This window comes from Balaenoptera physalus (assembly GCF_965194825.1).
Source record: "Balaenoptera physalus genome assembly, chromosome: 7".
NCBI classification, from domain to species: domain Eukaryota; kingdom Metazoa; phylum Chordata; class Mammalia; order Artiodactyla; family Balaenopteridae; genus Balaenoptera; species Balaenoptera physalus.
The window spans coordinates 69,454,055-69,478,837 of NC_138886.1; the positions used below are offsets into that span (position 1 = coordinate 69,454,055).

Below are 24,783 nucleotides of genomic sequence, written 5' to 3' on the forward strand. Positions count from 1 at the left end.
ACTGGGCCTGTGAGCCACAATTACTGAGCCTGTGCGTCTGGAGCCTGTGCTCCGCAACAAGAGAGGCCGCGATAGTGAGGGGCCCGCACGCCGCGATGAAGAGTGGCCCCCGCTTGCCACACCTGGAGAAAGCCCTCGCACAGAAACGAAGACCCAACACAGACATAAATAAAAATAAATAAATAAACCCAAACTTTAAAAAAAAAAAACAAAAAAACAAACTGTGGTATGGCTTTTAAGAGTACAATGCTGAAATAAGAGTTACGGAGACGCTCACTATAAATCAAATCACAGGACTATAAGATACCAGTGGCCATTTCTACCTGGTATACATGTCTGCTTTTAAAAACAAAAGGAGTGATATCATTCTAAGGTGTATATGGTAACTGAGCAGAATGTCTGTCTAACCAAGGTCACAACCTGGGCTTACTCCAGGTGAAATGGCCAATATTATTGAGAGGATGGTCTCCCACCCAAACACCCTTCACCAAAATGGTAAGCCACAGTTGCCTAAAGATGGCAACGATGATAAAACTGTACAATAACCCCCCTTCAGAAGATGTTATAAAGTCATGTTTGAAAGGGCACGCTGTCTCCCTGTCCTTCTAAGACCTGAGACTCATTCATGGCATGGCTGTATAAGACTGGGAAGTTTGTAGCCACACAAGGGGGCAAAGCAAATGGGCTCCTAAAGGGGTTGAACCTCTGACCTCAGCTTCACAACATTATCTCTATAGCAACCAAGCTCATCAAGGGGAAATGTGTTCAATCCAGTTTTATGTGACCTAGCTCTGAGGCCAGAAAGAAACCTGAACATTGTGACGTATTACCTCTGCCTCCTTTTCCTTTCCGTAGGCTGAAAACAGCTACAAAGGCAGCAGACAGTTATGTAGCTGACAATTATCCTGCAAGAACCTGTATGTGAGGATGGCCAATGGCCATGGCTGTTTGAGTAGTGGGCACATCACAACAAGTGGACAACTAGGATAAAGACACTCGAGGATGAATTGTTATTCCCATCTCACAGATGAGAAAACCAAGGGGCAGGAAAGGTTAGGGCTTTAGGGCTAGGAGTGGCAGCTCTGGGATTCAAAACCAAGCCTTTCTGACTCCAATGTCTGTGATTTTTGTCATCATAATACACTACCTTTAAAACAGCAGCAGAATAAGAGAAGGTTGGAGAAAGAGGCAGCAGAGAATGACAATGTAGCACCCCCCTCGCAAGCCAAGAGGTTACAGCCATTCATTCATTCAACACTTTTGGAGTATTTGTTCTATCTATACTAGCAATTATACCCGTGCAACTTGGAACCACTAAAACATCAAAGGATATCAGGTAGCAGGACCTAGAGGCAGAGTAGAGAGCACCAAAATTCCAGAACGTGGTCCAACAGTGAGAGAACCTGCCAACTGAGCAGCTCCAGCAATGAGTGGGGAGAGGTTGTCGACTCCCAGGAAGCAGCAGCAGCAGGCAGAGTGACTCAGCAGGCGGCAATGAAGACGTAGCATCTTGAGCAAAGGCGTCAGATGTCCTGTTTGGAAAAACACCACAACCTCAACATGCAACAGGCTCTGAGAACAGGGCCAGGGACCCAATATGTTGTATGTTGCACATATTGTAGAAAGGACTGATCGTCTACTGGCCTATTCATCTATTCAAATGATAGGCTAACACCGGGGAAGCGGTGGGGGAGTGAGGGATGGCTTCAACCACCATGGCTCTTCAGCAACATTGGAAATGCCCTTTACACCCTGGATCCTAAGGGCCTGCCCCTACCACCATGGGGATGCTCTTCTGTTACCTTTAAGAGCCCAACCACCCTTTATCATGTACATGCCTAAGTGATAGAAACAGAGATCTGAGGGTAAATCTCCAGTTCTGCATGTCCCAGAGTGCGTTCCTTGGAAACAGGATGACCTACCACATACCCTGGTTTGTCAAAGACAGCCCCAGTTACTCACGTTGTCCTGCGATAATTACTAGCAGTGTCCAATTTCCTTCTCAAAAATGTTCCAGTTTGAACCATGGTCACCTAACCCAGAAAACCATTTCTGGGGATATTAACAGCTGTGCTGTCCTTCTGTAAACCTGTAGCGTGCCAACTTATGTTGTAAACCTTGAAGAATGAAATATCGTATAAAAATTATGTTGATGAAGGAACTTCAAAGCAAAACATCTATTATTGTCTTGTGTTAACTACTGTTGTGTTACATACAATTTGAGAAATACTGTGTTCAAGTTAAACAAGTTTGGTGGTTGTTGGCAGAATATATGGCTTCCCAGAAATTTAACAGAGTAGCACATCATGAATTTCCAAGAGGGTCAAATCCTGGGCAGTTTTTCCAAACTTACTTAACAACAAAACCTTTTTTCATAAAATGTCAAAAGAGGTCAATGTTTTACAGAATACTCCCACGTTTTCACTCAACAAATATGGGTGCCTAGTTTGTCCTGGAATTGTTCTAGGTCCTGGAGTCAGCAGTATAACAGGACAAAGCCCTTGTCTTCATCAGGCTTACATTCTAGTGGGGGAGAAAGGCAATAAACCTGTAAACAAATAAATATTATAATGTGGAAAACAATGATCTATCCCCCCAAGTGATGGATATTCAAAATAAAGACCACAACAGTCACCAATTCTGAGGAATATTCATGAAGCAATCTGTCTTCAGACATGAGTTGGCAATGATCCATGTCTGTCAAAAGCCATGAATCGATGGGCACCTTGTTTTCTGAGTAGAAGTTTCCCTTAACAAGTCTCCCCCTTTGAACTGAGTGTACTTCATTTGTCATTAATATATATGTGCCTCTCGGGGAGTCCATCTGCCTTTGGCTTTTGTTTGCGGACTGGATTCATAATATGTGCCTTTAATACTCTTTCCTGTCCTATCTAGACTGAGGTGCTATTTAAAATAGCATCACTTTCTTTCTAAAGACGTGTATAGTTGCCTAGCACCCAGGGAATAAATTAGAACAAATGGAGAGTTATCACATTCTATGCCATAAATCCCACCCCCTAGGGGTGGACGAGGGACAAGGAGGTGCTTAAAAACAAAAACAAAAACAAAACAAAACATGCACACACACAAAAACCTCCTACCCTTTGATTCTGTGCAGAACAGAGACTCATATTGAAATGAATAAGCCAAGTTAAAACTTTCCCTCCTGGAACAAAGCAAAAGGAAAGCCTCTTTATGTTGCAGGGGCTATAGATGCCACGGACTGAGCCTGTCCCAAAGCTTCCCTCCACTGCTCAAAAACTAAGCCATCTTGCTGCATTTAGCACTTCTCACCAGACCACCCACCCAGACGCGGATACACAAACCACATGTGTGAGGAATGCTGTTCGGCTAGGAAATCAGTATCAGTATTTCAACCTTATTACTTGCACAGACGGCCCTTTTAGTGCGACTCACTTGTTTTATCTTTTCAATAGCTTTGATTATTTTCTTTTAATGGCCTGGATTTATCCTTTTCTACCCTTTTGAAACTTCAGAGCCCTGCAGTGGAGGCCCGCATGTGCTGGGAGACATGATTACGAGGGAAAAGGAGCAAATTGCTTTGCCTTTACTCACCACTATCTCCCCAGTCCCTGTGGCCACCTATTCCGTGCAGACGGCCCAGCGCCCTGCGTTATTATCAACGTGGACTCAAGGAGCCTTCCCATTCAGGTGGTAGATTATTTTTGTTGTTATTTGACAGCTATAGGGTCCAGTTATAATTACTGGAGTGTTTTTCCGTTTGTGCCACGTACGTCTCTCCCTAGCACGTGGGAACCACATTGGTCACCCTTCTCTAATTAAGGGGAAATTAAGACCAAGAGGCCAAGCCGACAGCCCAGGGCAAGTTAACAACCTCTGGAAAAGACTGGAAATGCCCCTAAAGGGAAGGGGCCACATAAACAGGAAGGTGTGGATACTATTAGCAGGCAGAGAAAGCAGAAGCCTTGAAATGTGCTCAGGCTTCTCTATTTGGGTGGTATTCCAGGCAAGGAGACCCATAAAATACCCGTAGCGACTCCACTAGTCAGCGCATTAGTTTTGGACACTATATCCCCAAATTCCCAAGCAGAGAGATCTTGGTGTCAGGCCTTGGTTGAGCTGCCATCTCTCTCCAGGACCCCTTGCGTATCCAAGTGGGACCATAATTCTGAGAGACGGTGAAACAAATGTACTGTGGGGAACTGGGGCTCAGTGCTCTTCCCGTGTGAGGGCACTTGGAGACGACATCCTGAGTTGTCTTCAGCAGGCCCAGGATGCCCACCCTGACTTTCTCCATTTGGCAGAAAATGCCAGGCCATTATTTTAAAATAAATGAATATCTATGCTGAAACAAGGGAAGAGATTAGTCCAATTCAAGCCTGGTCATTCGAAAGCTTAACTGTCAGCCGAGCCCATCTGGGACTGATGCTTCCACACCTAAAATCAGTTGCTAGTTGATAAGATACGAGGCAGTCCACTATCATCCCCTCATGGCTTGTTGCCTGAAGATAAGGTGAGTTTCTCAAATCTAATGTCTCTTTACTCTTACAGAGCATGTTACATAGAGCATTACATCCAATTCCTTGGTTCCTTGCCAAACTGAAAGTATTCTATTCTCTTTGTTGAAGTCGTTTTTCTCCTTCCTGTCCAATCAAGGTAGCATTTCTTGCCACTAGAGTAAATGCAAGGCCTTTGTTTAGTTTATGAACAAAACCTCTGGGAGAAATAGGGGGAAAAAGAAAAAAACACCATGCACAAGTAACCTGGTTTATTCCAAGAATGTACCCTACCATTTCTTGTCCAGTCTCTGCAGAGCTTAAAAAATGTTCTGGTTTTAGGACACAGAAAGTGGTGCTAGACCCTAGGGACTCAAAGATGAATGGGGCACGAACTGTGCCCTCAGCTGGTTCTGATCTCGCCATTCTTTCTTTCTTAAGACCAGCATCACTTCTTGAGAAAGGCTGGGGGCTCATTTTTCCTGTATGCAAAGGGAAACCAAACTTCGGTCGAATGACTCTTTACAACGTACAGTCTTACTGAATTGGTACGAAAACGGAGCCACAACAGATTCGATATGAATTTAAGTGAAACACCTATTTCTGTCCATCTATACTTACATTTCAACATGGGTTTTAGGGATGGGAAATACATCTGACGAATGCCTTGTAGTTCACATAATAGCATCTACACACACGTACACAGTGTATCTTTCAACATAACTACACATACACACTCCATTAAAAAAAAAGATACTGACAGATTTATAAAACGTAGTGGCCTTGCACTGTTAATCTCAAGAATACAATTTACTTAATTTGTTTTTGCACTGCATGGTAGCTCTGGCCACCGTTAAGGATCTGTCAGCATTTCCATCATAACTCTATTTTCAGAATACTGGAGTACAAGTGCCAAAATACATATTTACAGTTTACAGACAGAGGTGGCTTTGTCTTCCTTTGCCTTCTTCAATGCATCTTCACAAGGGATATTCGGGGATGGCAGTGCCTACATGATAAAAAGGCATCATATAAAACAAAAGAGGTCAAAAGATGTAGACTTCCAGCCCAAGACTAGACTAAACCATGGGAATCGACTCCCCAGCATTCATGGCAGCTGTAGTAGTCTGTGCATTATACTCATAGCTTTAGAGCAACAGTCCAAAGCAAGATGATAAGATGTGTGTACATAGGGAGTACAAAGCATCAGTACACAAAAATGCTAAGGGTGGCCAGTTAACGAGCATACGGCAAACTAGTCCAGAGCTGGTCACCTCCACAGTGAGAAAAATGAACACGCACCGCCCGGCACCAGCACTGACCATTTCCAACACTGAACATCCAACTCCGTCACCTGGGGAGAGCGAAAACATTTAAGAATAAAGTCTCTCTTAAACAGTATGTCAACTTGTTAACATGTGTGGGGCTTGAAACAGTATGTGGGATGTTATGCAGGCCTAAACTGTCTATTTTAAAGAGTAGTTGGGTCTGTAAAAGTTATCAGGAGAAACATTTTTGGTGGAAGAAGAGAACCAATTTTATTGGCTCTTTCCACAAAATGTGGGTAATTATTCAGATTAGAGAGATTTGCTTCGCAATTTAAAAATGTTTAGGACACTCTCCTAGGACTTTTTTCTTCTAGAGTTTTTGTTTCCTGATCTTAAGTTTTTATGTTCTCCCCAACTTTGACACAATATGCAAGCATATATAGACATCTCTATTTGTCTGCATAGAGAGAGAGGTGGATTATGGTGAAGAAGCAAAATAGCTGCATTTTTGTTGCTAACACGTCTGCTATATGCTAAGATAGAAGCACCCCCTCTCATACATATCCTGCTGCGAAACCAGGGGCAAAAGGTAATTGATAAGAGGGAAAAAAGTTCTGTACATGTTTCCTTCCCCTCAAATTACTGGGGAAAAATTTAAAGAAAGTTTATCATACTCTGGCTGGCTTAAACCATAGTCACACTCACCCAATTAATTTTATTTGGACCAAAAAATTAAACCCTGTGCTTAAAAAAACCAAAGCCACTGTTAGAATACACGCATGCCAAAAATATTTTAACAGGTTTCAAAGGTGAGTGTACATAAACGTGGCAGAACTGAGTGGGTTACTTTAACTATTTGAATTTAATTGAAAGGGGATTTATTATTTCTGCATTTAAAAATCAGATGAGAGCAAGAGTTCAACTTCTAAAAACTCAACAGCATGACTCTTATTCTATTGGAATTTCATGGAAAATTCATTTTGCTGTCTCTATGAATAACAGAAGGGCAAGTTTTCCTGAATTTTATTAATTTACAGATGATATTCTGAAGACATTTACTTTATTACCTAAATTTTAGGTCTAAAGTTTATCACTGTAATAGCTTCCCTTCTTGCTATCCTTTTTGTCTGGTTACTTATGTTAACCAGTTTCTTGGTTAGTAACCTAGGGAACAAAAAAATCTTTACATTGCCAAATCATGGTTTTGGCCACACAATTTAGATACAAAAATAAAAATGGCCCAAACTACATATATACATTTCTACTTAAACTACATAGATATTTTTGTTAAACCACATACATTTCTGGCTTAATTAGAATATGTGGATTAGCATTTAGACATTTTTAAAGATTTTTAAATGTTGCAAAAAATTCCATATAAGCATTGCCCACCCCTTTCACCTGTAAAGTTAAAAAAAGAAACAAAACACAACTAAAACCACTCAATTCATCAGTCACCTAATGTCCAAAATGACTCAGAAAGTTTCTCTGTAATTAAACATTGAGGAGTGGACTACAAAACAAATGCTTCAAGGTCGGTCATGCCAATCATCAAGAGTCATAACGTTATTGAAAAAGTACACTTGTCCTCAATGGGATGCTTCTGAAAAGTAATTTACAAGGAGCATGGCTGTATTATAATTTTTTAAAAGGAAAAAATAGTGTCTCTGGATAGAAAGAAACAATGTAAAAAAAAAAAAAATCCCCTTGTTAAAATGCAGAAATAACTCCATTATCAATCTGCATTTACATTCCTGCCCAAAAGAATGGGTCTGGAAAGACCATTTTCTGTACAGACACCAGTTAATCTCTGTATGAAAAGACAGCATCTGGCACGGGACTAAACAAGGGAGATACTGGTCTACGAGCACGCATAGAGACTTTCTTAAGGCTGATCCAGTGAACGAACCTTTGGATCCAGAAGTATTTCTTCGTTTCTTTTCTTTTCGGTTGAATTCCTAGCAAAAACTTGGAAGATGAACTGTTCTCATTTTGCATTCTCCACTTATGGAGAGAATGGAATAATGACACCAAAAGTACTTTGGTTTGGTTTTTTTTTTTTTTTTTTTTTTCTTTTAAAAATAATTTGCTTTCTTTTGCATGCCACAGGACAGATTTCTAGTTTCAAAACAGGGTACATCAAGAACAAAAATATCCCCCCTCCCCAACCATCTTTATATTCACCAATACAAGAAATCCTTCTGGAAACATAAGCAAGTGACTAAACAGGTATCGAACCACTGAATCTACAAGTTAATACATAATCTGTTATGGCAGAATAACCAAGAATTTTCCCCCAAAGAAAGATTTTAATTTTTCAAATATAAAAGAGTCTAAGAGGATCATATGTGAACAAACAAAAATCTCTTATTCCAGGTTTTATGGTAAAGATGGGTAACACACTGGCAGCCGAAGAAAGCTGAAACTCTTACTAATAAATAGAACCAAATTAAGAATTTCTACAACATTTCTTTAGAAAACAGAACCAGAATTCCTCTTTTAAAAATTATGATCCTGTGGAATGCATTCACTTCCATATTTACCTAATACCGTAACAGTAAAACAGACACAAGGATGTTGATGACATTTCAACAATGCTGGATGCAGGACGTTTACAGGTACACGTTTGTTTAAAAGTCCTACAGGTTTATTGACTAAGGCTAGACAGCAATTCGTATGATCCTATTTGGTGCGTTTTCTAACCATGGTCCAAGATCATTATATGGATACAGCCAAGGACTGGGCCCCAACTTTCAGGAAAAAGACCACAAAGAAGAAAATCAGGGTGGCTATTTGGTCCCCCCAGTTGATCATTTGTGTCCTGGGACTGGAAAAACAAGGTGGAAAATACAGACTGCAACGAGTTAAGGGACTTGGAAAAAGTTGGTGGAGAGTGGCACGGTATACGAGTAAGGTCACTGGGCTTGGGATGGCAAGGGCGCTGCATTGAAAGAGCATCCACGGGACCGAGTACTTAGAATGTCTTGTGGTGTCATTCCCTCAACGACTCTAGAATATCTGTATGCAATAATAAATAGATCAGTTATGTAATAAGGCAGTGTGTTGAATATGCATTCGTCCTGTGGAATGAACCACCACAGAGAGAGATACATGATACCATACACATTCTTTAAGTTTTCTCGTGTTGTATTTGATCTGTTTGTTTTCAAGGCTATCCAGGCTAACTCTTCCCGGGGATTTCCTTGGAGAGAAGAGTGGTCCGCTGAGGCTGGTTTGCTTAACCTCTCCTTTATCAAGAGATGATGACTGGCTTTAAAGAAAAATAAAGCTGAAGGTTGTTTGCTTTTTATTTTTTCCCTTTTGGTTGCATCATTCTGAGTGTTTCCATATAAACAAACGAGAAAAAAAATCACAACCAAAAAAAAAAACAAAAAAAAACCAGAGTTTTTGATGCATCCAGTTGTTGTAGCCTCAGGATGTTCCAGATGTTTCCAGGTAACTCTGTAGTTTACGGACTGTGGTTTTGTCCAGCGAGCAAAGGTCAAAATCAAATGTTGTGTTTGTGATATGAAAGTGTCCAGTTTCTTCTATAAGGTTCACAATCTAGAGGAGTAAAGAAGAGAAAGTTTAGGCAATAAGCAATAGACCACAAAAGGCAAAAAGAGAGAGAGATGGAGGGAGTCAAATATGGAACCAAGTGATTAATAGTCTCATTTACAGCAGGAAGGTCCTATACTGGAAATGGCACCAAACTACTTCTTAGCCAATTTGGTAGGTCAAAGGAATATTAACCCTTTGAATTTCTCAATGAGAGCAGACTACCTGTTCTCATTCATAGTCTTTAAACTGATTCCTACTTCCAAGTCATCAACAGACCATTTTACTATAGGGGTGGGAGTGAGAATGGGTAACTAGTGGGAGACACAATTTCAAGACCCCTTTTAAAAATTAGTTACTGACTCAATGGACAGTGGCTGTACTTAATAGATGAAAGGAAATTCCAGCCTAGAAATAACAGAACTCCTTATAGAGAAAGTATATACACGCAGACACACATATATATAATGATCATTTTTCCTTCTGATTACATTACTGTTGAAAGTCTAAAAAACTCAAGAATCCACAAAGAAAAAATTAAAACCGTCTACACTTCCACCTTCTGAAGATCGTGGCTAGTTACTAGAAAGGGGCTCAAGGAAGCCTTCTGAGGTGCTGGAACCGTTCTGTTGCTTGATTTGGTGCTCGTTACAAAAGATGCATTCACTTTGTTAAAATTCATCCAGCTGTACATTTTGTTATGCTTTGACAAAAAATAAAAATCTATATTCATTCCATCAGTCATGTTCAGTCGATGCACTTGAGTATCTGGGGTGATAAGCATCATCCGCAGAAAGAAAGGATGCCTTTGTCTCCCCATTTGGGAATAGTTATACCTCATTTCTTGAATTGGCTCCAACTTCCAGAAATATGATAAACAAAAGTGGTGACAGAGGCACTATTGGTCTTGCCTGGCTTTCGGAAGGACGCCTCTAAGGTTTCAACGTTAACAGTGATGTTGGTTATGGGTTTGAAAGAATCTTTTATCATGTTACGTGTCTTTCTATTCCTATTTTACTAATAATTTTAACAGAAATAGATGCTATGCCTGGGTAGTATGGGTTCTAGGTATGTTTGTTGTGAGTAAATTGGGATGGAGGGGGGTTGATTTTAGTAAGCTTTGTCGGGGGGAGAAGAAAATCCGCATCAAGATGAAAGAAAAAGTGTTTGTGCAGAGAAACCGACTGGCAAACCATTTCGCTTATTTTTAGTTGTCTGTTACTCCTTTTCTATCACATGCTTCTGTTCTCTTTAGTACAATCATCTTGAAAGGAATAATTTTAATTATTCAGCCTATTATTTATTCAATGAAGTCTTAGATTACCTAATTTCCGGTTGAAAACAGCAGAATGGAAACTTTTGACCTTTTCTTCTTACAATTAGTTTTCTTTAAAAAAAACAGTAAATTTGTGAACTATTCCCTATGGGTCAGTGGCTCTCAATAGAAAATGTGCTCCCTATTCCTGACATATCTGCCACAGAAACATAAGACATAGTGAACCTCAATCCAATTAACTGCACAACTCCAGACTGAGCTGTTATTGCCTTATTCAACCTCTGGAACTATTTTTTTTTTACAGATATAACTATGGGTTTAATAACAAAATCAGTTACTCCCATTGCAAAATCATGACAGACACAGCGAACTGCCTACCTAATATCCATTTATCCCTTCTTCTTTACTAGCAGAAGCTTGATTTTCTGGGAGTGGCAATACGCCCAGCTAAAATACTTGCCTCCCAGACCCACTTGCAGCACTGGGCAGACACTGCTATTTACGGCTTATTTGTCAGAAGTCACTGGCCTTTTAGGAAAATTTTCAAAAGGGTATGGACAATGGGCATGAGGCTTTGCCCTCTGCTCTTCCTGTCTGGAATGAAGATGCCATCCTGGAAGTGCAGCAGCTGTCTTCCCCTCAAGTGGATGAACGCAAGATGTGAAAGATGGCAGAGCAGGAAGGCAAGGAGTCTATGCCCTCAGTAGCACCTTTTCCACCACACTGACCATGAATCACTTACCTCCAGGCCTATTATTATATGGGGTGGCGGGGAAGGGGGGGGGATGCAGGGGTGGAGAGGGAGCCTTACTTGCTTAAACCACTGGACTCAGCGTTCTATTACACGCATCAAGAGAATATCAGAAGGGGTGTTCCCAGTAATGGTTAAAGTGTGACATTCACATAAGAATTTATCAAGCTAGATCTTATTATTAACACTAAAAGATCTAAAATGAACCCTCATTTGCTTTATTAGTTAATAGTTAAAACAGAGCTTTAGATAAGTCAGCCACACACATCTATATATGTAGAGAAACACGCATACACAGCTCTGTCCACAAACACAAGCCTTTCAAGGCAATCAAATACTACAATACATATTTAACATCGATTGAATTAAAAGTACTTTCCAGAGTAAATTATCTTTTTTGCTACATTGTGTAGAAACACTATAGACGGAGTGAAAATGTGTAAACTTCAGTATAGAAACAAACAGCCTCTTCAGAGAGCTCTTTCGGGATGAAAACAAATAGCTTTTCAATTTATACAATGGAAGCAAATGACAATTATTCCAGAGTGTGAATCCTCTCCTCAACTAGCTGGCCAGTAGGTAAATGACCAAGCACTCAGAACAGAGAATCCTGAATTTGGCATATCATATTCTGACTCTGCTCACAATCTGAATGGCATTGGACAGAACACAATAACCCCTGGGCCTCAGTCTCTTCATCTGTAAAATGGGGACAATGCCACCTGTTCTACCTATCATACAATGTTGTTCAGAGGAACAAATAATATACGGAACATGAAGCTTCTTTATAAACTGCAAATTGCTACACAGATGAGGGCAACATGATTATGATTACCGTGTAAACATAAATTTATCCTTAATTATCTGGGAGGTAACTATATAGCACATGAATTTTCAGACCCAGTGCTTTTTCCTCTGCCCCTCATTGACTGTTAGCCATTTCATTAGCACTAAAACAAATGAAGCAGGGAAAATGCCAGAAGCTAAAGCTCAGAAAAGACCCCCTTGAAATTAAAAAAAAAAAATTATAATAAAAAGTCTGCAGGAGGAAGGGAAGAAAGCAGGGAGAATAGTAGCTGAAGTAAAGTAGTTGAAACGACAAACTAAAACCACAATGTGGGGATAAAGAAGTACAGCCCTCCATTTTCCCTTGAAAATGACAGGTAACTCACCCCTTTAAGAAAATAAATTTCTGTGGACTCAATATAGTTGCTCGCTAATTACTTAGCAATAGGCAGAAGACAGAGTAATAAAAATACCCTCTAGAAAAGGCCACTTGGTTTTAAAGCAAATAAACACATTTGCCCACTAGGATATTCGGCCCCGTCATCTCACGTGCACTGTACTACCTTGTAGGTTCCGGGGCTTCAATCACAGCCCTCCCGTCTCCTCCACAACCAGCACGCCCCGCCTGCAGCCACAACAGGCAAAGAAATGAAGGGGATCTTATCAATCTCACTAAATGAGCCCTGCATTTTTATGGGAGCTTATAAGAATGCATCACGGCGGAGGCAGAGACAGCCTTAAAGTAGTAGCGGTGGCAACAGATGGGGCGTTCAGGACTATTTGCCAATGGGAACGGCATTAATGATTTGAATTATTAGAGCACGAACCTACACCCTCAATTAAGTAAAGACTTCATAAAGAAAAATAAATGTGGGTGCCTTTCCATGAATCCTGAAAAGAGTCAGAACATCAGAAACACCGCGTTAACATGCTTTATTGCAATGACACAGCCCCAAAGCCTGAAAGCACCACCCTGCTGGTCCCTGAAGGACGCCACGCTGCCTGTCTGTAGGAATCCCCGCTCTGCTGATGCACCGTGGCTCTACCTTGGTGTCGTTACCCTGCATCGTACTGCAATGACGAATCCAACTCCAAAATAATAGTAATAATAAAAGACAGACTGAGTGCAGATAAGGAAAGCAGGCGAGGGCACATGGTATATTATAGGTAGTGGAAAAGGCGGAGTATGCATACTGCTTAACTCATTCTTCAGCTGATGGTTGTTGTGAAAACATCTGTGATGGATTAGTTCCTGCCACGTCAGCTTTGCAGGGGGTACCACGCAGGCCTGTTTCTTTTTTTTTTTAAAAACAGGGTAAGATCCACTTGTTAAGTCTGTAGCTCCTTCCCCCAATCCTGGTTATAAAAGTCATAAAAATTATTAAAAGGCAGATGCATTGTAGTCTGATTATGCTTTTTTATATTTTTTATGTTAAAAAAAAACAAAACAAAACAGGATTCTTTCCACCCGAAGCAGCCTCTTTGCTGAGTGGGAAGTAATGAACAAGCTTTGCTTTAACTGCTTCTGTCTGGTGGGGAGTCGGGTCTGGGGTAAGTTAGGACTTCCTGGAGAATGGCCCCAGCTATGGATGGGGAAGCCCTGTCTACCGTGTGACGACGTGTGCCCTACCCTGGGTTAAGAGGCGTCCTGGAGAAAATCACTTTCAGCAAAACACTTCTCAGGGAGTGTTTTCCAGGTTGTTAGAACACTCTGATATACCATTTATTCCCCAACTCCCTGAAGAAAATTCTAAATGTACAATAGCTGTTACCTAAATTGCTGAACCATCCTCTAAGGAAGCCCTGGTTTTCCCTCAGAGGTTTTTTGTTTTTTGTTTTTCTCCTAAGGAGGATGCAAATTCAGACTCAGAGCTGGAACTCCAAGGGAGTTTAGAAGTGTTTAGAAGTGTTCAATCTCCCTTTCCAAATGAATGTGGAACATGTGGTTTAAAGAAGAATCAAATTCTTAGTCAGTCCGAGGTACTGACATCTCTGGTTTTGACTGTGCCTACTGTACTATACTTTTACCTTACGGAAAAGGGCCTTCAGAACACAGCCTCTCTTGATCCAGCGCTTTCTGTTCATTAATCTAGATGCTGGGTGCCAGCACTGCATGTCCCCGGAATAAAACAAAGATATTAACCACCTTTTGTGAGCCAAAGAAAAGTGTCAGGCCAGATTTTTTGACAGGATGCATTTAATAAGGAAAAGACCTGGGATGGGATCCTGAGCTCACCAGAAATCCTGTCTCAGGTGCTGGGGTCTGTGTGGCTGATAATACGCAGGCTCTGTGGAACGCAGTCCACAAGATGAGCGGTGCTCAAGGTGGAGAACAACATTAGTCCTCAATAGTTCTATGTTTTACAATAGGAATTAATTAAGCAGTAAACCGTGACAGGACATGCATCATGGTATCATAATCACAAGCCTCAGCTGCATTACAAGGCAAAAGGCCAAAGACTGAGAGCTTTCAACTGGCCTGGGAATGCAATTAGGGTGAAACGCTGTGGGCCCTGGAGTGCCTTTATGCCAGGTTAAAAATTCATAGATATCACTCTCTCCCTCTAGAACACTAAAATTATCCACTTCGATGGAATTCTCCAGTAAGCCACCTTCCCTCACAAGTCTTTCAAAGGTCAAAATAAAGGACAGTGTGAAATTAGGAATGCCAATGACACCCCAAGGTAAGACCCTGCCCAAAAGCCTAGTATCCTCGACTCACTGGTTGGCTTTCCTGGTGAAGGGGTCCCAACCCTGACCAAACATCTGTCTCGCTCTCCCGCAAGACGCACTATTTGGGCCCAACTTGTGCTTTAATAGCTTTATTAGACAACTGCTCCACAGTGGTTCAGAGCTGGTGTTCGGGAAAGGATGGGAAAGTCAGCTAATAGATTTACCATCACCATTCAGGCAATTAGCCCCAAATAATTGGTAAGTGGCAGGCTGAACAGTTTTCAGTTGCACAGAAGAAAGCTGAAGAAAAATGCTATCAAAATACTAGAATATGTCTTAGGGTAAGCCACTCAAATCCTGCTCCCCGACCCATTACGCACTTAGATAGAAATGCAACAAATGCAACTTATCCGCAATTAAGAATTATAGGCCTACAGTCTTTTGTTCAAATCTGAAACTCTAGAAGGGTTAAAAAGCTTATCAGACCAATCAGGCAACTTGGAAAGTTTGAGAGTGTGTATTTATAGATTTATGCAAAAATGTACACAAAATATAAATGTGACCATCAGCCATTAAACATTAAAAAAAAAAGTAACCCATACACAGCTGGGGTAGATTAAGTACTAACTTCAAGTCATTTGAAAGTAGTAAAACAAACAAAAAAAAAAAAAAAAAAAAAATTCAAGCAGCAAAAAAAGCTACAAACCCACCCTGGAATTTAGAACCCAACCTTCTCTTTGGGTGTTAAAGAAAAATTATTTTATCAATAGCCACTGTTAATGCAATGGACGCATGTGCTGTAACTGTATGAAAACTAAAAACCATCCTTCTTATCTTCTCAAAACATCAAATTGTACTAATAGAAGTTTCCCCACTCCACAAGTCTTCTACAGTTGAGTTCATAATAATAGAATGTATGTTATACAAGATAAGACAAATGAGGAAAATATTTATTTTCCTTAGAATAGCATTGGCAAAGGTTACTAAATTGAATCACAAATGTTTACAGCACTTGACTGCAATTCTTATCACTGTTTTCCCATGAAACCAGAAGCCTGGCCCCAAAGGTTTCTGCATTCCTACCTTCCCCTCCCTCAGCCCACATGACAGCATCAGACGGCTGAGGGATCAGTATATTCCAGCATCATCACCTCCCCATGTGCCCAGTTTTCGTTGTACCGTGGAAGCCCCAAAGCAGACTTCTGGGCAGCCTCGGAAATGAACCCCCCCCCCCACCTACTTTGCAGGTGGCACTGGGCCAGTTCTGAGAGTGTGGGGCTTTCAGAAGGCCACCTGGCGTGGCCTCCAGGTGCTATCACACTAGCCCAGGACAAACTAGGCCTTGACGTTTCTGGAAAGGGTTGTGTTAAAAAGCATTTCTCACCTGCTGCAGAATGTGTCTTTCCCTCAGTGTCATCAACCTTCTGTGAAGCTCTACCAGTTCATCTAGGTATGCCTGAAAGAGAACGGCATCCCCCCAAAGAACAAGCACTTTAAGGAAGTAGTTCAAAAATAAAAGAATAAACAAATAAGAACATACAAGCAGTGGTCAGAGGTTCCACATTCTACCCTCTACCCCAGGCTGTGTGGGTGCACTGCCCAAGGCCTTTGCAGACCAAATCTCTCTTGGCCAACTATTAACTTTTCAAGCCAGCTTTTTATTGATAAAAAGGGCAATTCTTGCACTTATTTGCTCTCAACAAGGTTCAAGTGAGCAGGTTCACCCTCTCCCAACAACGCCTCTACAGAGAGAAGGGGAACTCAGTGAAAAATTGTGAGTTTAAGTGTATTACCACAGTCTACACTCTTTTTTTTTTTTTTTTTAACTATTCTTCCATCTTAGAAGCATTTTAACTAAGAGAAAAAAGCCCAAGTTTGACTATGGAAGTACGGATGCACATTACCAATTATGTCAGGGCAAACTGAAAAGAAAAAAGCCCTTCCTGGTCCCTCCTGGTCATATCTAACATTGCTAGCGAACGGCAAGAAACAGGACAGAAGAATGTCTTATGAAAAACAGAGGTCACTATCCAAATTAGCATCTGCTTTGTCAAGAGCTCCCCTGAAAAGGCAGAGGTGCACCTCCATATGCTCAGACTCATGGTCTTTGTTAGCATAAATGCCTGGATGTTCCGAGTGCCATTTGCAATGAAGGCAGAAGAAAGGTCTGTGAAGCGTTAGCCAGGCCCGCCCCGCCAGGCCCGCCCCTGCAAAGCACATGAGGACCCTGCCCACAACGAGACACAAACCCCCAAGAGCCCCTGAAGTCAGATTTTGGATGCGTGACTGCACACTTGGGAAAACACACTGCACTGGGATCGGATGTCCTGCTCACTTAAGTCTGAGATTCCTCAACCCTCCACCTGCACCACAATTCTCTCACCTCCCAATTCAATGTGCCTGAAATCCCTTGGCAATCATGGACAGCATAAGGCCAAGCTTAACACTGGAGATATAAACAAGACTTGGAAAATAAACTACAGAGCATTGGGAAGAAATGCTTGTCATTTGGAGGTTTCAGGCATTTCTGATGAAGAAAACGAAAGGAGAACCAGCAAGGATGATCAAGGGAAACACAAAGAAACAGAAGAGGGTCAGTGCTGGAGCACTCACAGTAATGGACTGGACACCTACCTTGTCACATTCACCATTCTTTATTTGCTTATCTGATTTGCTTTGCTTTATTGGACTTTTCACTTCAAGAATCTAGGGATCAAAGAGAACATAGTTAAATTTGATTTCTAGCACTTCTTAGCTAACCAGCCACCTAAATGAAGGGACTTAAGAATGAAATGTCACAGTGCTTTGTGACCACCTAGAGGGGTGGGATAGGGAGGGTGGGAGCGAGACGTAAGAGGGAGGGGATATGGGGATATATGTATATGTATAGCTGATTCACTTTGTTCTAAAGCAGAAACTAACACACCATCGTAAAGCAATTATACTCCAATAAAGATGTTAAAAAAAAAAAAAAGAATGAAATGTCATATAATAACATCACTTTCCAAAGAGCATTTCTCCTCCATACATTTTCTTTCTTCTCCTCTAATCTTAACTTTCTCTGGGAAAATAAATTACGTATATCTGAAATGCTGAGTCAGGGCAACAGAACTTAAAAAAAAAAAAGGTGAAGATAAGGAAATTGATCTAAGCTTCCAAGGCTGCTTCTCTTTTGTGACAACACTCTCAAACATATGTACAGCAGCTGAGTTGTAGCGGACTACAGTCCCCTCTGGCAAGAATATTTTCCTTACTCATTCTGTTGTTTCAGCATGACTACCAGCGCTCGGTACACTAAGGATGATAAGACAAACACTCAAATACCCTTTTTAGCACCTGACTTTCAGATTCTAAAAAGTACTCACTCGTATCCACTAAACTGAGGCAGCTTTGGAAATGAAGGTGGCCATCGGTTACACTGGTTGCTCCCAACTTGGGATCCTCCCACTCAAGAAATAAAGAGCTAGGACTATTTTCTGTATTTCAAGAAATGATGTGTTTACCCATGATAAATATCAAGTGCCTTTCCTTTTATCTGACCCAATGGTAGCTTAGGTTACGAAGAGCAGTTTTGCATACTGTTCAGACTGTTGGGAGCTACGTTTCTAATTAATAAAAAGGAGAAACAAATTATTACTTAATAAATACAGTTGATTTATTAGAATTTTCAAAATTGAGAATTATGAGGGAAATATTTTTAAATGGCCCTTGCTTAAAATGGTTGAGAACCACTGAAATTATTGATGAGTGTTTACAAATGTATATAAACATAAAAAGCAAAGTAATTTGTCTTTTTCATTATATCCTCATTACCAAGTGAGTTATTATAACCTGAAGCTAATATTAAGGAAGAAAATGCAAAATAAAGGAGATATTTAAGAAGTCTCACATTCCTACTGCTCTTCTTTTCATCCATTTCTGCTTTAACAACACACACACACACACACACACACCACTCTCCAGTTCTGTTCAAAGGTCTACCATCTTCCAAAACACAAAGAAGATTTTTAAAATGAGTCCACATTTATTTTGTAATTTAATTTGTAGAAAGAGCATTGATTGGGCTCAGAAACCCAAGTTCAGGTACCAGTCCCATCATTCATCATTTTTGAACCTCAAAAAATGAGATAACATGAGAGAGATGAACAAGATAACATCCAGGTTCCCATTCAGCTATAAAATTTTCTACTACTAATAAACATTTTACCCATTGAGGATGACATTCTAGAAAAGACCAAATACTTCTCTAAAGGTACATATTCCTTTGAATTTAGGAAAATGTGTAAGTAACAAGTGAGCTCCTAACAGAATCTTGCCTGAGAATAGCCTTTATTTCCTCATTTTTAACATTAAGATAACCAGAAGACCAATGTGACCAGGCTAACTTCAAATACAATACTTCTGGCAACACAAGGAAATTACTTAATCGCAGAGGCAAAGCAATAGTTTTTAACATGCTTCACTGTAAAGGAAACCAAACACCCCACTACATTCAGAATTTCCTTCTCTATTGTTGAAAATGAGACCTCAAGGGAACACCGGCGCTGAGACCTAGGAGTAAGTAGGTCAGTAGATGGCACTCCTCACCAACTCAGATCTGGGGCTGGGCCCAAGCAGAGCAGATCTGCTGCGATTTCAGGCAAGAGGGAAAAACAGTGGCTGCCTGCCTTGTGCATTAGAAAACGGAATTTTGTTCCCATCATATCCCACCCCAGAATGCCCCCCTCCATTCCAGGCCCCAAGTCATTGCCCTCTGGGGGCCAAGTGACTGAGAACTCTCTATTTGCCATATAGAGCTGTTAACTAGGTTGAGAGAGTTCCACCACCTTCTCTTCAAAGCAGAAAATAGACAGAACATTCAGGGCGCTGAAGTCCCACCCTACACATTCCGTGAGTGCTACAGCACAGAAGGCCCAAATACATTGAAATCCTAGTTTCTTTCTTCTGAAGCTGCAGTGGCAGGAACAAAAGCCCCGGGTGTCAGTGATCCGCCTCGAGTTACTGAGTGGCTGCCCAGAGAGGGCTCAGTTAATCTTCCTGCTTTGATCTCTCCCTGCTCCAAAATAAACAGCTTTGTCAAAACCTCATTCTGAGAGCCGAGCCATGCTGAAGACAATTGTTTTATTTATGATCATTTCTTATCTTTAAGGAAACGACTCCAGAATAGAAAAGTACGGCACCTTGTCTTCCACGGGCTGATTTCAAACCAGTTTAACTGGATAGACTCTTTTATTTCATTCAACATGCCTTGCAGGCTGATAGGTGATTTATGATATTCTGAATAGTAACTCAGGTCCCATGGATCGCTTCCTTCCTTTAAGGCCCCCTCACCTCCCTCCCTTCTACACTTTCAGCCAAAAAGGATCTGGAATTTTGATTTTGTTTGAAATTCACATAACAAGGTTTGAAGTAAAAAAAAAAAAAAAATCTTTGGTTAAAATGGCACAGCACTATTATTCCCTATTAAGCTGTATGGGAAGAAAAAGCCACCCAGACTGCTGAGATGCACCATTTATGCACGTGGTAGTCTCTGAAAATAGAACTGTGATGAGTTGCACTTCTCTCCTTAATCTGAGGATATGGCTTGAGAATCAAAATTTCAAGATTATTATTTTTCTGTATTCCTTTGTGAGGACTGACAACTCAATTATTCAGCAGATGGGTTCTCTACTGATGGGTCTTTCATGTTAATGATCACTAGTAGCTCCTAACAATACTCAGGTTAATTACTTGCTTTGTTGACATGTGGCTCACTCTCTGCTCACTTTTTTCCAAGAGTTAGAAAATGTTTGACTCAATTAGCACTTTCTCTCTTCCCTAGTCCCTAGAAGATTGAGAAAAGGTAAGGAAAACACAGCTTTGTCTGATAATTTACAGAAACTTGAGAGACCATTATCAACCTACAGACAGAGAACAGCCAAGGGATATGGAAGAAGAAAACTCAAGAGTCTTCTCATGTCAGAGTTTGACCTTCCCAGTATGTTTTCATCTATTTTATGTGAAATTTCAGATCATCATCATCATCACTATCTCACACACACACACACACACACATACACACACACACGACTAAAAAGCACACTCCAGTCCTAAGACATAGGTCCAAAGAGGAAAGCACCCTGTGGTACATTTATTTCCTACCCTAAACTGGTTAAAAGTGAAAGCATATGGACCTCCTTATTATGCTTATAGGTGTATGGAGAAAATGACATATAACTGAGTACTCCTGACAGATTGATGATTCACATGTGTGAAGCTACATCTGTCAAATAAACATATGCCAAGGAACTAGTGGTATGCTATTTAATTGGATAAAGTAATTTTTACCCTTTCTAGATAGATGATACCCTTTGTTTTTGTTTTCATTCTGCTAGACAGGTTAATAAAAAAAGTCTGACAAAGACTCTAAACCTTTCCCTGAAACCAGGGCCAGCTCAAGACTGCCCGTCAGAAAGGGATTAGGGGCAGTTCTGTCTTCAGGGCAAGGTGGGGGCTTGTTGGAGCTGCATTTATTTAGCAAGCACAGTCTTAACCCTGACTGGAAAATATGCTGAAGAAGACTACTGTGGGGTACAAAAGCACACCCTAACGCTCTTCACTCCTGGCACTGCCACTGCCCAGGAAGTACCCTAATTTTAACATACCACCCACTGGAAGCAGAAATTAGGCCTATATAGGTTTAAACTGGATATAAAAATATATTCGAGGTCTGAATGCTATTCTTTTGCCGGCTCGTACTGAAGCACACACTTATAAATATAAGAAACCCAAGTAATCTAGTTAGCCAGCCCAGGGCTCTTCTTAACTGAGTGGCAGTGACGGTTATGCCCATTGTCCTTACTTTCCCCCGAAACGCCTGACTTGGAGCCACACTGGAGGTGAAAGCTGGCTGGGCCATGGGCATGGCTGGCACTGGAGGTGGGGAAACACATGGACTTCGGGGAGTTAGGATAAGGAAGAAGAATGCACACCTCCTTGAATGGCCAGTCTGTAATGGATGATGAGGTTGGGCCTGCAGTCACAGAGAAATTGCAGTTGAACTGTAACTGGTGAGGTAAAGAACACTGATATTATTTCTACTTAATAATGGAGGCTTTAAGTTGTAGATAAAACTTTATAAATGAGGAATTTTAAATTTTGAGAGATTTTTGCTTATGCTTTACACAAAATTTAAAATGAAAAAGGCTTCAGCTATAAAATCACAGTTTCCCCATCAAACAGAGATCACAAATTCAAGGGCAAGTCTATTTAAAATCACAGGTAGGACTCCTGTGAAACAGAATAATTTTACAAAACCACATTTCCTTTATTTTCAAGTTAATATTCATACAGTAACCTGAATTAAGCAATTACTGTAGAGGTCATGTGGAATCTGTCTAAACAAAGAAATAAGAATAACATGGTAATAGAATATCAAGTCAATGCATAATGACGGTTTTACAATACTTGAAAATAGTTTATTTTAGCAAGTATTTAAAATAATCATTTGTTTAACAAAAGCTCTTCATCACAGCTTTCGAAGTTCTGCCTAGACCTTATCCAAATAACTATATTCTGAGTTGATCATCAAATTCATCAGCTTTCCTTTACCTTGATTTATAACAGCAATGATAATGACCACTGTTTACTGTGTATTTTATAAACTATTCCTTACAATCCCAAGTGATAATCCTTTTTCCTGGATGAGCACACAGAGGCAGGGCACCTATAATAATAACCATCTATCATCAACTGTTTGCCAAGAAGGTATGAACAATGCCTCATGCCCTTTACATATATTTTTTGTCATCCTCCCAGTAACCAGCAAGGTAGATATTAATATCCCCATTTACAAATGAGGAAACTGAGGATAAGTTAAAAGTTATTTTCCCACCAATAAATTACTGTAAATTAGTAAAACAAAGAACCAGGCTTTATATTAGCTCCAAAAGTCATATTCTTTCTTATTCACTTAACAGCCTACTTACAACTGAGGGGGAAAATATACAGAAATCAGGAGTAAATGGGCAACACTTTTTGTCACCATCCAGTCCTGCATCTAATTAATTAACCCATCCAACGGAACATACTTTTCATGACAACAGAAGTTCTTTTACCCTAACTATGTGTTTATTCCTAAGGCTGTAGATTCCCACTTATTTGCTATCAAGGGAGACTTTGTTTAAAACTCAAGGGGTGAAAAGTTTTGCATGCTTAGTAAAAATGATCAACCTCTAGTTCTGCAGAATCTTGAGAAGTGCAAACCCAGCAACTTACCTGGTTGTTGTTGGTTTTTAATAAGGGTGGTGGCGGTTCGTGATGTAGGGGTGAGGAAGCAGAACTGCTTTCACTATCGCTGCCATCACTTAAGCTAACTCTGAAAAGAAACAGAGAAGTCACATGCGTCATTACAGACAGTTCCTGAAATATCCAAAGAATTAAGGGCAGAGAGTAAGGAATCCAAACACTAGTCACTGTGAACTTGTCTTAACTCATATAACCGCTACCATGTATTGGCGTTTTACTTTGTATCTGGAATAGGGTTAAGTGTTTTACCCACTACTTCTCATTTACTAATCCCCATTTCACAGATGAGGAAACTGAGACCTAGAAAGACTAGGTCACTTACCTAGCGTCACAGAGGTAAGAGTGGAGGTTCTAGGATTCAAACCCAAGCAATGGGACCTGAAGCTGGTGCCCAGCCAGTATATCTTACTGGCTTCATTTATTCATTCATCTCCCTGTTCCAGCTCCATCCACCTACTACCATAAGCAGGTCACCCAAGCTTGCAGGTTAGCAAAATTAGACAGTTCACAGGTTACTACCTTTTTCTCCTTTCCCCCAGCCTATTTGCTACAGGTGAAATTTTTACAAATATGGCTAAAATACAGGCTGCAGGAGTGGAAATAACTGCTAAGAAGAATGCGGACCACAGCCCTGCAGGACTGACAGCTCAGGGTGACATCTGAAGATGGGATGTGTGAAGCCCAATACGATAGACCCATCACCAATCATTTCCATAGTGTAATGATGCAAAGCTGACCCTAGTTCTGATACAACAATTCACTGGAAATACACCACAGCAACATGAAGAGACAGTGTGTTTGGGATAACTGCTTTAGAAAAATACAATATCTTTCAACAATGAAAGATAATAAAAATATCACCTCCTCCCCAATTTTTTCCCTTTCAGAACAAAATGGAATTTTCTTTTAGCCAGAATAGGAGATATTTCTTTATTCTACTCTGTTGAACGTATGCCCTCTTTTAGAAATGTCCTTCAGTGTTTGCTCCCTCTCCTTGGTTATACAGTAACCTAATATAATATTCTTCTCAGAAACAGAAGATGCTTTAGAAATCAGGATAGTTTTTCTTTTGCCCTAAATAGGCAATCACATTCCAGCTCCATAATATATTCAGAGAGACAAGATACAAGACAGGAAATGAAAAGGATACACTGGGACATCCTTTTAGCAAAAACTGATGGAACTTGTTTTTCTTAACTAAATTGCATTAATGAAGTGTTCAGTTGAAGCACTGCTTTAAAATGCTTCTTGACTGAAGTGGCTGAGTATTTAAACTGATTAAACAGTTGAGACTTCACAAGTGCAATGAAGATCAAATGTTATGCTGGCGGGGACTGTGCTACAGCACATGTCAGGAGGGGAGAAAAGCCTTTCCAACAACTGTGCATCACATCGGCCAACTCACAAACGTGTACCATCTGACCCGTATTGATTCAGGGGACGGGGCAGGAAGGGGGCAGGCCACAGCTCATCACAGAATATCGAGATCTTCTATGTAACAATAACTTGGGAAAGTGTCTAAATAAATGTCTAAGCGTCATGCATTTTTCACCAGCTACATGTAAGAGCAGCCAGTGGTCAGGATGTTGGTTGTTATAAAGATGCTCCTCACCTACAAGTTTCAGTCCATTTTTAGGTTTTTTTTGCCTTATCAGTTTCCTTCTTGTCAGATTAAAGACTTCTAAAGGGAAACATTATAAGGCCAAA

General features: G+C 40.5%; 2 protein-coding genes across 5 annotated transcripts in view; one reads left to right on the forward strand and one right to left on the reverse strand.

Moving 5' to 3' along the window:
- The window catches only part of LOC309663706 (uncharacterized protein), a 361,393-nt gene extending 352,501 nt beyond the window's left edge, over positions 1 to 8,892 (forward strand). For both annotated transcript variants that reach the window (XR_014265415.1, XM_082468056.1), the window contains exon 3: positions 3,498 to 8,892. Coding sequence is in view for 1 of the 2 variants with exons in the window: in XM_082468056.1 (XP_082324182.1) it covers positions 3,498 to 3,679 (182 nt within the window). In the remaining variant the exon portion in view is untranslated. The remainder of the gene's footprint in view (positions 1 to 3,497) is intronic.
- Positions 8,893 to 9,036: 144 nt separating this feature from the next.
- The window catches only part of MLLT3 (MLLT3 super elongation complex subunit), a 252,074-nt gene continuing 236,327 nt past the window's right edge, over positions 9,037 to 24,783 (reverse strand). For 2 of the 3 annotated variants that reach the window (XM_082468037.1, XM_082468038.1), the window contains exons 8-12: positions 23,047 to 23,146; positions 21,762 to 21,836; positions 17,425 to 17,496; positions 16,175 to 16,246; positions 9,037 to 9,310 (exon numbers count right to left, since the gene is read on the reverse strand). In XM_082468037.1, the coding sequence (XP_082324163.1) occupies positions 9,179 to 9,310; positions 16,175 to 16,246; positions 17,425 to 17,496; positions 21,762 to 21,836; positions 23,047 to 23,146 (451 nt within the window). In that variant the 3' untranslated portion in view covers positions 9,037 to 9,178. The remainder of the gene's footprint in view (positions 9,311 to 16,174; positions 16,247 to 17,424; positions 17,497 to 21,761; positions 21,837 to 23,046; positions 23,147 to 24,783) is intronic. The other variant, XM_082468039.1, reaches the window with a different exon arrangement.